Source organism: Pholcus phalangioides, unplaced genomic scaffold (genome assembly GCF_987345545.1).
Source record: "Pholcus phalangioides strain wild (caught in Gottingen) unplaced genomic scaffold, Ppha-v1.0 ptg000041l_1, whole genome shotgun sequence".
Taxonomy (NCBI): domain Eukaryota; kingdom Metazoa; phylum Arthropoda; class Arachnida; order Araneae; family Pholcidae; genus Pholcus; species Pholcus phalangioides.
In genome coordinates, this window is record NW_028301627.1 from 3,252,572 (window position 1) to 3,266,255 (window position 13,684).

At 38.2% G+C, this 13,684-nt stretch overlaps 1 protein-coding gene across 1 annotated transcript; it reads right to left on the bottom strand.

The window, feature by feature from the left end:
* Nucleotides 1-200: 200 nt before the first annotated feature.
* Nucleotides 201-11,530, bottom strand: LOC149065068 (granzyme D-like). Its single transcript, XM_089254422.1, has 7 exons — nucleotides 11,349-11,530; nucleotides 10,405-10,489; nucleotides 9,906-9,988; nucleotides 9,522-9,643; nucleotides 5,791-6,077; nucleotides 5,390-5,529; nucleotides 201-800 (listed from the first exon to the last, which is right to left on the bottom strand). The coding sequence occupies exons 1-7, from the start codon at nucleotides 11,424-11,426 to the stop codon at nucleotides 603-605; spliced, it is 993 nt and encodes a 330-aa protein (XP_089110548.1). The 5' UTR covers nucleotides 11,427-11,530; the 3' UTR covers nucleotides 201-602.
* Nucleotides 11,531-13,684: the final 2,154 nt, after the last annotated feature.

The following is a 13,684-nucleotide window of genomic DNA, read 5'->3' on the forward strand; positions in this document are numbered from 1 at the left end:
ATTGTCGTTTATCAATCACAACGATCCCGATGCTAATTAAAATCATAATTAGTTAATTAATTAGTCATTGAAATACGTGAAAATTAGTAAAATTTTGAATTTATATTTATAATTATTTTTCATCCTGATGCTAATTGAAATCATAATCGATTAACTAATTAGTCATTCAAATTCGTGGAAAATATTAGAATTGTGAATTTAGTAGCATGTGCATCATGGGCCATATGTGAGATGAATATTCCTATTTGATAGTCGTAATTATCGTATTATGGTTTATGAGTTGGGAAGAGATAGTTTTAATACTTGATTTCAAAATGAAGAATAAAAGTTGATTGAGATTTCGTAGAAAAAAAAGGTACATCTTCCAAAAAGTCACAGGATGGCCAAAATGACGTGAAAATACGGGATGTTCCGAGAAATACAAGACGTATGGCCATCCTTAATATAACAGCATAGTATTATATTAATTGGAAAATTAATTTTAAAATTGCAATAAATGTATTTAAAGCCACTTATGACAACCGTGTGGAAATGCCATTGAAAATATAAATCAGCGTGTTTTTCATCTTTTCAGGAAAAGTAATCAATTTGCAGGAAAAGGATCAATTTGCATCCATAAAACAAGGTGTGCAGGAGGCACTCTCGGTATGGGAGTAGATCCAATCCGAATATGCTGCCACATTGACGTACACTGCAGTTCTTTCTCCACAAGGCTTTCCTAAATGGAATGAAGTGACACCTACTTGAATGTATTCCTTGGTCACAGGATGACGTAAAAGAATGGGACCTCCTGAATCTCCCTGAAAAAATAAATGGATTTTTTTTATAATTTTCTTTAAAGACAAAAGATAAAGTGAGAATCGAACGATATTTCGGGAAATATTCAAGACAACTGTATAATCATTCCCTCTTACAATAATTAATTATGTAATTAGGATGCGTTCCAAACGGAACTAAAAACGTATCATGTAACATCATCAAAGCAACTATTCGCGTGTCTTGCGGCGAGATATTTGCAGGTAAAAAAAACGATTGGGAAGGAAAAGTAAGGTGAGAATTTCATGCTCCTAGAATGCTTTTACAAGCGATCGAAACCGAATCATGGAGTGTGAAAATACATTATAATTTGATCGAACGGCATTCTGCGTACCCTTTGCCATATGTTTGCCGCAGTCAATCTATTCTAATTCTCTATTTTTGACAATTTTTAATATTCTTTGCATCAAGGCTTTTGCTCTGAAAAGATCTTGATGTAACCCATTTATTTTAAGTGCGACCATTTATGCAAAAATTGGCACAGATTGGATGAAAATTGTGTGAATTTTTTCGAGATTTGAGGCAAAGACAACTGGGAAATAACCCACGTGGGCATTTTTAACGCCAATTTTATTTTATTTTTTTGCATTCATGATTGATTTTTGAGCGTCATGACATATAGGACTTGAAATCAAAATATCTTCTAGACAAAATGTCCGAAAAGGCAATGGCCGAAATATCCCATTGGAAAACGAATCGTCCATGTTTTCAGTGATGGGAGCTTGATATAACATAATCAGTTGACATATATAAGTTGGCAAACAAGAAGTAATAAAACTGTCTTGCCACACACATAGAAAACTTGTCTATTTTGTGACCTCGGTGTGTTGTCACTTAATGTGAGGTGTCCTTTCAACCACCAATAATCGCATTGGTTACATTCCAACGAATGAAACCGATACGTTTACTAGTTGCATTTTTCAAGTTTTATGAAAGAAATTTTCTAAATATTTTATAGTGTTATCCCGTCAGACCAGACGCGACCCATGCTCTGTCCCTCCCGGGATATAAGCCTTTTACCCGTGTGGGTTGGGTCGTGCTGGGGAATATAGTGTTATCCCGGCATATTTTTTCACATTGATGTATGTGACGAAACGTTTAAATTTATCTAGTTTATCGGTGTGCGTTGTACCATATAAATAAACGCGAGCAAAACAATGAGAAAGCTTATCTAAAGCTGTTTTGTCTAGTCGTGTCCAACCGGTGTGCTCCCAGTCTTAGGGTATGCGGATAGTGCACGCATGTTTCCGATTCCCGCTTTGTTTCTGATTGCACTGATGAAATTTTCGAGTTTTTAACCAGAGTGTTTCGGCCTTTAGACTGTTATTTAATTCAATTGTTCATCCCGGAGTATTTTTATTACACGTCATGCAAAGCGTGGTTTAATTGATTGTGAAATAATTTCCATCAGTATTTGATAAAATTTCTCTCTCGTTGATTTATATACACAGTATATGTTATATTTTCAATAATTCTCTCTGAAATTATTTGTTTAAAAAATTTAAAAATGATTTCTTTCAGTTATTCTGAATATTCATTAATTCTGAAATTATTTCATTTATAACTTTTGAGTTTTCACCAATTTTTTCGAAAATTATTTCTTTCATTTATTCTAGAATTATTTTTTTTCAGTATAATTCCGAAATTATTTTTTTCATTAAATCTGAAATTATTTCTTTCTTTTATTCCGGAATTAATCGTTTTTAAATATTTTCAATTGTTTTTTAAAAATGATTGGCGGCTCTTCAAAAGAAATTCGAGGACCAAATGTGGTCCGCGGGCCATGTGTTGAGAAGCTCCCTCCTCCCTACTTTAGGCGAACGCTAAGAGAACTGTTAAGAATGAAACAGAGCATTCTATCCGATTTTTTGTGTTCTGTAAACCTAAGCCATTCGTCAATGAGAATTCCCAATTCGGTGACTAGTTCCATGTGGGATAGCAATCCCATTACACTGGTAAGTGAAGCCTAGATAGTTCGAACCAAAATGAGTGACTACACCACTTATCAATACTAAGAGTCATGATCCATTCAGTAGACCATGCTGCAATCAGTTCCGTAACTAGCCATTCCTGTTCAAGAATTTGCATTTAGGTCCCTTCTGCTTCTTTCTTGGGCACAGAAGGCCCATTCTGGACCCCCTTTCCAAGTGGGCCCTGTGTGGGTGCACCTGTTGCACCTGCCTAGTTACGGCACTGGCTGCAATCATATTGTCGCGGATAATTTTCCACAAGACTTCGGGATTGCAAAACAAGAAGCGGTTCGACGGACAAACACAAATTTTTTTACAAAACAGCAATTTACACGTATTTACAGATTATTCAGAGAGCTAACAACTTTCTCGCAAAGTTTAAACACAACTGACCGAATCTCCTTGTGCCTGTCTAGCCTGCCATCTTGTGAGCGCCGCACTATTTATAACCCCGACAGAAACTTCGAGAAATAGAACATTCCACAAAATTCTATCTTACAGTTTCCTAGTCGGCGGCGCTACTGTACGGAGGGGTTGGACCACTGTCAGGAGAGGCGGGGCTTTCTAGAATGTTCCCGCCAATTTTCCGCCAATCGCATGCCTATGTGCCAGACCGAAACCGGTACCAACTGAATTCGACATTTTCAGAGCCATCAGAAGAAATCGCGCCATCTATCGTCGATAGTTCGTAACAATATTCAAGTTTGTCTGAAGCATTTCCCCATCGCTTGTGATGCGGCTGTAACATAATTTTACTTGATAATCACGCAAAGAGCATTCGCGCCGGGGCACATACAGTAATTTGGCGTAATACCGAATACTGTTGACGAGAAACAGAAAAACTATGTGCGCATATAATTTTTCTCTCAATTTATATGGGGTAAAAAATTACTTTCGACAATTTATGGGGTAAAAAATGATTTGAAACGAAACATCGTTATCACCCCGCGTGATGAGAAAATAATGATAAATTTCAAAATTGAAGCGGACTCGCATCGCCGTCATATCGGGAAACCCTCTCATACAGTTCTCGTGCGGTAAACACTGATACAACTTACCAATGAAAACATGGATTATAATGACGTCGCTAAATAAATCACACGAAAAGCATTGTGGGTAAGAGATGAGGGTTTCCCTCTCAGCGTTTAAAGTAGTAGTTTCAAGAATTCACACACACACACTGAAAGTACACTGCCGATTCTTCAAAACGCGTGTCGTCAAGTCGAAAGGTATTTGTCATTTTCAAAAACACAATTAATGTAGTCATATGAAAATCATAAAAACTGGTGGGGAGGGAGACGGTTAACTAAAATTTTATTGAAGGTAATTTAAAATCGGTGATCGGTTTCTTTCAACGACATGACGACACACGGAACAAAGGATTATTTATTGCATATTTATTGCTTGATTATTTTGCCGCTGTGGTGGTCGAGTGGTTATTGTGACGGACTCGCGATGCGAGGATCCGGGTTCGAACCCCACAGTGGTGGTCGGCTGAAGTTGGTTTTCTGTGGTTCCCAACTTCAAGGCGCAAATGCGAGCCGATCTCCCCGTTAAAAAGTCTCGCCACAGAGAGCAACAGTCCTACAACGATAAATCATTCAATCATAACACTTCACTCATAGTTTGAAAAACTGGTGGCAGATGGCAGCACTACACATAACAAGCATTACAAGGAAACAAAAATATTCACGTCAGGTTTCACTACACGTACACGCATATTCCCGCATGTACCGATTCGTTGGGGGGTTCCGCGGGGGGAGGGTGCATTTGTGGTGTAGCAGTAGTAGGTAGGGCCTCCATAAAATGGCTCGGGGATCCATGATGTTCTTAAGTCAGCCACCTCGTAGGGCAATTTGCCTGTTGTGGCGTTGTATTTGTATTATTGAAGATAAATTTCTCTGGAAAAACGCGTCTAAAGTTGTATTGTGCTGTATAGATGGCGGTGCATTGCTTATCGAAATCAGAGTGGGAAACCTGCAATTGACTATTTGCAGGCATTTGCAGTGCTTCGGGAATATTTTACTTGACGAATTAAAGATGATGTGACGAGTAGTTATATTCATTGGAGGAGGAGGTGGGGGCGTGGAGTTGGACACCGTAGGCGTCGGAGACAATGCCCCCCAGTTTACAATGTATATACAGAGACATTGTTTGGAGCGTCATTATAGTTCGTGCCATGGGAGGTCCCAGATTTGTTTGGGACCCCTGTATTTCCTTAGTTCTTCAGTGTCATAGTTTACAGTGTCCTGTATATTTTAGTGCTGAAACCCGACCATCTTATCGCTCCCTCTCATGTCGCTAAAAAAGTTTCACTTCAAAAAAATTCGCACGTCATTGCAATGTATTTTCAAGCATGTTAATAATCTGTTTTTTGTTGTTTTTTCACTGCATTCACGCGAACTTGCTAAGAAAAACTAGCAACACCCTTCTCATAAGGTGATACTATGGCTCAGCATATCCCAATTTTTTTTTTTTTATAATCTATTCCCAGTCACTTTCTTTTAGCAAGTTGTTTAGTTGTATAAAAAGGTTTTTGTTCGTATTGCCTGAACGTTTTGTGCTATCTATGATATTATATTCTGTTGCAGTAGTCTACTCACAGAGCAAGTACCATAGTTCAGGATTTCTCCGGCGCAAAATCTTATCGTTCTGTTTTCCTCTGCCCCAAACAATTCATCGCACCGTTCGGGTGGAATCACTGGAAGGTGAACATATCGCAAAATGTCTAGCGGTTTTGAATCTGAAAAAATAAATGTCAGACATCCCGAAAAAAGGATTAAACTCAAAGAAATCCACATAAAATAAAAATTGTGTTTTTAAATCAATCAATTGAAAAAGAAATCAGTCGCAAACAAAAGTATCTTGATAAATTTCAGCCAAAATTAATTCATATGAATTTCGATGAGAGTATTTATCTCATTAAACTATAAATCTCATTAATATATAATTGGATACATTATGAAAGCATCTGAAATTACGATCATTAAAGAAAAAGTTTTACCGTTTGTGAATCGGCGACCCCAACCAACTGCAGTTAGCCATGTTCCAGGTTGCAGCGCAAAGTTTTTTGTTGGTAACTTGGCCGTTGTGACGGGGATTGCACGGGACCGATAATATCCAAAGTCGACGGGTGTGTCAAGCTCGATCAGTGCGAGGTCGTTATTAGCTGTTGTTCTATTATAATCCGGATGAATAACGTATTTAGCTGGACAACTTGTTAGCCTCTCGATTTCGTCCAATATATTTACTTCGCCGATGATCAAAGTGATACAATGTTCTCCTTCGGAACTGACATTGCATTTGAATGAAATTGTACAATTAGATCATGTATATACTGAGATACCGGTGCAGCATTTTATATAAGAATTCAACACACTGATAGGAACACAGTGTCTGACGTTTGCAGTCTCATTAAGACCATCAGGACGAGAGTCTCGAATATAGCGTCATTGTATAATTTCAAGTCTGCTTGTATTGTAATTTCTTTGAATAGGAAGTAATTTGGAAGATTAGTTGTGTATTGAACATTTTCATCATACGCTACTTTCAATTCTATTTCTTTGTTTCTTTCTGAATTTTTTGTACATTTTCATTAAGTTTTTGTTCGGACGCGATGAGACTACGACGACATTCAGACGGCCATCATGTGGCCTGGGTCAAAACGTTCGTCTCGGTGATCGAATCTGAAGCTGCAGAAATCAGACGCTGCGGACATTCCACACATAAAGACATGCAATGCTAATCGTAAGCTGCGCGCTTACATGATCGCGCTCATGAAATGACCATATGCACCACAACGGTATGCCATGGTTAACTAACTGCCCTGTGCGCTTTAAAAATGCTTCGATACTCGAAAGGAAAAATGCCGGTGCTTATAATATGAGGCTGACTTTTATAATCCGTGTAATAGGAAAATGAATGTGCAGAAAACAAATATTTTTTGCACTGGCGGGGAGGACCCACGGGGCCCCAAAAAATTATAGAAAAACATAAATTATATATATATAGGAGCTAGTTATTACTTTTTACCCTCTTTCTTTTTCTGTGCTTTACTTGATCCCGTAATGTTTGTTTGATTGACGTTGCTCTAGGGTTGCGGGATTTCAAAGTTGATTCTGGGCCTGGAGGCGTTCTCAAAATATAAATATTTAGATTATTTTTCAAGTGACCCATTACAATTCCTTCGAATATTTTTATGCATATCTATATGAGTTGGATCAGTGACAATTTTTTCAAAACTTTTTTAAGACGTTACCCATGAACCATTTTCTTGTGAGCTGCAAAATATGTAAGCTCAGCATTACGTACAGTAGATGTAAAATGTAGAGTAAAGGTGGCTACACACACACACACACACACGCTACTCTAATGAGACGTAGTCCCACGTCACGACAGATTAGTCTGTAGGCACTACCCTAAAAGCTGAAACACACTACACTGACGTGACGCTATTATCACGTCACGTCAGAAAAGTTGTGAACGTTAATTCGCGAAAATTCTGTGACGTTGAATTCATATGACGTGAAATTCCCACGTCACAAAATTTGTACGAATCAGAATTTACATCTCTGAAATTACGCCGAGTCACATCACGTCAGTGTATTGTGTTTCAGCCTTAAGGCTCGTAAAAACGTGGCGGTCACCTTTGGTTACCTAACTCAAGCGTTTTAAAGATAACAGAAATGGTGGTTGAAAAAAGTATTTTCTTTTATGTGTCAACTCGCAGAATTATACTAAATTGTAAATTACTATTATCCACCATTGCAGTCAATTATTAGAATTGGAAATTAAATTAAGATGAGATAGTTTTTCACATCATCGTAACTCACGTGTTAACTGGACGCGTAAACACTTTCTTTTTCTTCCTCCGATCACACATTCTTCTTGTAGGCGCATGCGCGTTTTTGGACGCATCACACTTTTCGGTCATAAATCACTAGCCGCCGCACAGAGGTTTCACTATTTCTTCCAGCGTTTCTCGAAATTTCTGTGCCAAAGCGACACCGATAAATCTAAAAAATTCGACGGATCAATGATTTACAACATGAGTATAGTGACTATAAGTGACATTTTCACTTATATTGGGCCGCTTTTGTCTTTCTTTATATTATTCCCCAGTTTTTCAACGAACCGCGTTGGAATTTGTAGTCTTTACTGAAATAGTGAATGCAAGATGATTTTCATAACTTATAAATTTTTTATGATATAATTATGGTTATAATTTAAAAGAGTACATACTCATCGCACATATTGGCATTGTTCAACATTTTCCCCCGTGAACTACATTTCGATTAACGGCAATTTAATGTAGTCCTTCATTTCCCCCATCACTTCGTAATTTTTGCAATTTTAGCAATGATTGGTGACTTTTCCAAGTTATGACGTAATCACCAATTTGGTGACAGTTGGCAATGTTTTTTTAAAGATCCCCCCTATCTATATTCGCAATTTCTTCCAATGAAACACGACCGCCTCGTGATGATGAACTTTTTTATTCCTTAAAATGCGTTTTTTAGCCCTTTTTTCCCCTGCGCTTTAGCACTTTTGGCATAATTTTTTTTTCCCAAAAAAAAAGAATTTTCCCGCTGCAATTGGTATTTGGGATCGTAATTTCCAGCATTTTTGTCGATGGGATACGGTGAACCTTCGTATATGAAAGTGAATTTTATTTATTAGGAACCGATGAGCACAAAGAGTATTCATTCTTACGGACAATGCGGGCCAATTGAAGTTTCCATCGCTGTCCTCGGGCTACCAAGTGATACCGCGATTTTACCGTTTATTAAACAGATTTCTCCAAGTTATTGAACACTTTTATTCACTCAAATTATTTCTTTTACTAAATTTGAACTTTCATTTATTTTGGAACAGCTTCTTTCACTATTTCTACATGTTTTATTAACCATTTCTTTTCTTAATTCTGGAATTTGTTCGGATGATTCTGAAATTATTTTCGAATCAATTTTAAATTTTCATCAAGAGTATGAAATTATTTTTTTTTCACAAATACTGCAATCATTCATCTCAGTAGTTCTGCAATTATACGTATCTTACAGCCATTCTGTAACTTCTTTTCGTTAATTTACATTTTTCATCATCAATTATGAAATTATTTTACTTAATTATTGTAAAATTATTTCATTCATCAGGGTGTTTTTCAGCATTTCAGTTTTCTCTAATCATGCCAGAATTCAGGATGCTGAATTTTGCCTATTGAAATATTAGGAAATCATAGTCCTAAGTGTGACCTCGGGTCTCACGAATTCATTACGACGACCCTTTTGATGCGCACACCGTTAGCACTGAACCTGGTAAGTATCTCACAGTTCTACATACAGCAGTACAGATTTCATTGGCCAGTGCTATTTAAAGTATTTTTTGGTTTTAATTTATTCATTTTTCTCTGTGAAGTAACTATCTTCTGAAAATGGTCTGCGGGCCACTTCAAAAAGCCCCGAGAGCCACATTTAACCCACGGGTCATAGATTGAAGATCATTGTTATTAGCTATTGTAATACCTGCGATAAAAGAGTCAAAGAGTACGACTACTGTCATAGTCTACTGTAGTGACATAGTCTAGTATTGACTACTGTCTGCGGTCGTCACGGACCTCGAGATGGTCCATGGTTCCAGAAATGCTGATTTATTCGATTTGATCAAGGGTGGAGGTTCACAACTTTCAGCTCACATGTCTGATATTGAATCACGCTTGTATTTAATTTATATACTTACGAAAATACACAGTGAGCAGCCGTCAACACGTGTCTGTCCGTGAGTAATGTCCCAGTACAATCATTACCTCCAGCGTGATTTTTCGATGCTGTCCCTTCGACTGTATCCGATTGAACGTAGACCTTGTGATAATAAAATTTGCACAGTTATTCACTCTGATAAATTTTATCGCAGTTACAAAATTCAAAATAATGCTCGTCAAATTATATGGAAGTTATAGCTCGACAATTTATAGCTTGCACTGATATCGACGATGAAATACGTCACCTTTTCGATTTTTCACGTCATACATGATCCAAAATATCAATTGAATGAATAATAACTGACAGATATATTGATTCCCGGATTATTGTTAAAGAAACTTAGAATACAGCACAAACTCACAGCAAAAGGGAACATCCCTTGAGGAGCGACTTTTCCACCGACGATTTGTTGTGGTTCTGCGAGGGAACAATGGCAAAATGGTCCTGCAATAGCAACGAAATGAATTCATGCACTGTTTCATAAAGACACGTTCACATGTGAGTGAACGAAAACCAAAACTGGAATATAACTTAACACAAAAATTTGATTAGGGGCCATTCAAGTATTACGTAAGCAGATTTTCAGCCATTTTTGACCCCCCTCCCCCCACCACTTGTCAGCAAAAGTCAGCAAACCACTGACCCTCCCCTGTCAGAAAAATTTCGTTAGCAGCTTAGAATATTTCATATCTTCAAAAAGTGGTGGTTGATGACGTAAGTAACCTCAAAACCCCCCTCCCCACATTATCAAAAGTCAGCAAATCCGAAAAACCCCTCGCCCTCGATGATAACGTAATACTTGAATGACCCCCCTCAATATCACTCTGTTAAAAGTGTTACATAAGAAATCATGCTCTTACGTAGTTCCTGAACGTGTTCGTATCTCGAGATGCGTGGTTCCCTAATTGATAAACCCAGCGAAGGTACCTGCGGAGCTTCTTGAATCTAAGAAAATTAACGGATTTACCATCAACACTTGACGAGAATAGACACCGAGCACAAACATACTCTGCTCAGAGAAACGACGTCATTTCTCATACAAGGTATTAATCAATAATTGTATACCTACCGGAGATGAATTTTCGAGGTAAATTTCTTCATTTACCTCTGCAGGGAATCGAACCACCGTCTCTTAACCTGCCCTTGCGAGTGCACGAACCATTATACTACAGATGAATGATATTATTTAAACGGAACTGTGTGTGTGTGTGTGTATTTCTTCCGACGCCGGTGCATCCGACCCGTAATAGTATGGGCCATATTTACACCCATCAGTTCAGGTTCCAGTCTCTCACCTCCACGCAATTTACCAACATGCAATTCAACGACTATAGCTAGATAATGAGCGAGTCAGTGAGCACTCCCTGCAAACTGATTTCCTCAATTACTCACTCCCATTCGCACTTACTTACTTAATTGGCACTATTATGCTCACTTACTCACCAATTTTCTCTCTCATTCACTCATTCCTATGCTCACTTGCTCATTCACTACTCCTGCAATCTTTTCCTCAATGTGCTCACCTGCTCTTTGCTTTGGCCACTTGATGTCTCATTTGAATGAGCAAATCAGTGAGCTAGTGAGCGTAGAAATGGCGATTGAGTAAATAAATCAGCTAGAGAGATTAGGAATGGCGATGGAGCAAATAAATGAGCAAGGGAGAATAGGAGAAGCGATAAACTAAATAAGTGCGTAAGTGAGCACAGAAGCAGTGAATGAGCAAGTTAGTGAGCAAAAATAAATATATAAAATACAAGAACCAAAAGAGAAAAATAACAATAAATAACAATAAATAAAAATTTACACTTTTTGCTTGCGATGTGGAAATAAAGCGCAGCAAAACTTGCAATAAAACTGCGAGCTTGAAGTGTCCCGATGCCATTTCTGCGGTGGAACACGCCTTGATTCTTAAGTGAAGTAAGTAAGACTTTTTCTCTTAGAAAGTAATGACTTTAAAGAAAGAGACTATAATTGTGTGATGGAAGAGCGAACACGGGATTGGTGAATTACTGAAGAATCAATGTTCAGTAACGCAATTTATAGGCTAATGACAATCGTTTCTGTGACGATTATATTCATTTTCAACAGGTGCCTATAAACGATTTCTCCACTCTGTAATTTTCACCAAAAAACATCAATATTTCTTAATTCTTTCCGAAACAAAGCACCATTGTCATTCGGAAATCTTTACTACCTATTCATTGAATTCAATCGATTGACGCACACAAATGCACCAATCACGGTCGATGAGGTGTGTATTGAGGAGAGATAGAACAAACGTAATTGCAAAGAAAGTAACAACATGTACACTGTTGTGGATCTGAAAAATCACAATTTTTTTTTCTTTACCCGAACCGAATGTTGCAATAGCACGCCGTGATGAATATTTGCAACAACAACTCCTCGTCGACACAATAGGCTGAGAATAAACACTTTTTATTTCCATGCATATTGGATATGGGCATCTTTTTCTCAGCCACATCGTTGGGCATTTCGACTGTTGAAGCGTTGTATTTGTAACCGCACAACATCATCATGTAACACTTTCACCCTGCAAATGTCATCGATATCAATATTAATCGATTATTTAAATTTTGACTCCCTTCCCCGGAACCCATCAATTGATGAAAAGCTTGCACACACATCCAAAAACATCTGGCGTTAGCACATTAACCCTGGGGATGACAAAACAGGATTTGGCTAACAAGACATCCACAGCCGAATGCCGTTGTCATATTATTTTTCGCCATTTCTTGTATTCACTATTCATCCTCCCAATGATGTGCGTCCCGTTGAAAGTGTGGGGAAAGAAAAACAGCAGTGTTCAATGAGAAGCCCGCGGGGCACCATGGAACTCGAGATGTAAATTGCAAACGAATATTGTGTTAGTAACTCCCGCCAGCATTGAAACCAAACATTTATATACGAAAAAAAAATTGTACACTGTACACCCAGAACACGTGCAATTTTAGGGAAAAGCGAACTGCTGATAAGCATACAGTGAATGAATGCGTGTAATCAAAGATCCCTGGTTGTTTTGTAGAAGAATATAGGACCTATATATTCTTATATTTAGTATATTTCCCACTCGAGGGAAAAAAACTCGTTTCTATGGTACAGCATCACCAATGCTCCCCCACGCAAAGGTAGGGCCGAAACCCCAGCCCTGGGGCCCGAAACGATTAACAATTTTTTTTGCTTTCATAATAGAAATTCACCATAGAAGGAGACCTTGAAAAGTCTGGTTGGTGGGGGGGGGGGGATGGAACGAAAGATCCCGGCCCTGCTCCAGGATGGGGGGGGGGGGATATCAATACTTACCATGAAACTATGGTGTGTTGCAATTTCTTTCAACTCAACTTTGTCCGTAATCCAGCTGCATATAGAATGGGATTTTTTATTGCCGTACACGAGGGCAACTATTTTTTTGTCTCATAGATAATAATCACAAAGTTGCACTATTGGAATGATGAAAACAAGGTCTCTGCACAGGAGTAGGGTCGAGAGGGCTCCAGCCGGGAGGGCCCAGGAAATATTTTAATGTATTTGTTTTTTCACACTATAAATTCACTACACTGGAGCTTGTAAAAAATTTAGCTGGGGCCCAACATAGATGGCAGCATAGGGGCCCGGCTAAAGGATGTGGGGGGGGGGGGGCCCACAGATGAAACTCTCCTATGCTGAGAAGAAAAAAAAAAGGACTATTGCTTAAGATATATTTCCTAAGAATTTCATAGTGACACATTGAATGAAGAACTATGGATTCTACTTCACTCAAACGCTAAGTTTTCTTTTATTGAAATGAGTTTTCGGTGGTTTTGTTTTTGCTTGCTTGGAAAAAATAAACCTCAATCGTTTAAGTAGACTGTGTCGAATTCAGCTAAGAAATGTGATCCGCTTCAATCTAATTTTTCTTTCGCGATTCCAGGATGTTCCCGGTCGAATTTCACGCACGGGAACCCAGGAGAGAAACCCTAGCGGGAACTTGGGGGGATACACTTTTTCCTGACTAATATATTTGATCATTTTTATCGCACCACGGACATTTTCTGCACACGAGAGCTAATTAGACCGTACCTACAGTTTATCGATTCCGAACGGCGGATTTTTTATACTCACAGAGGGGTTGGTGCGCTAACA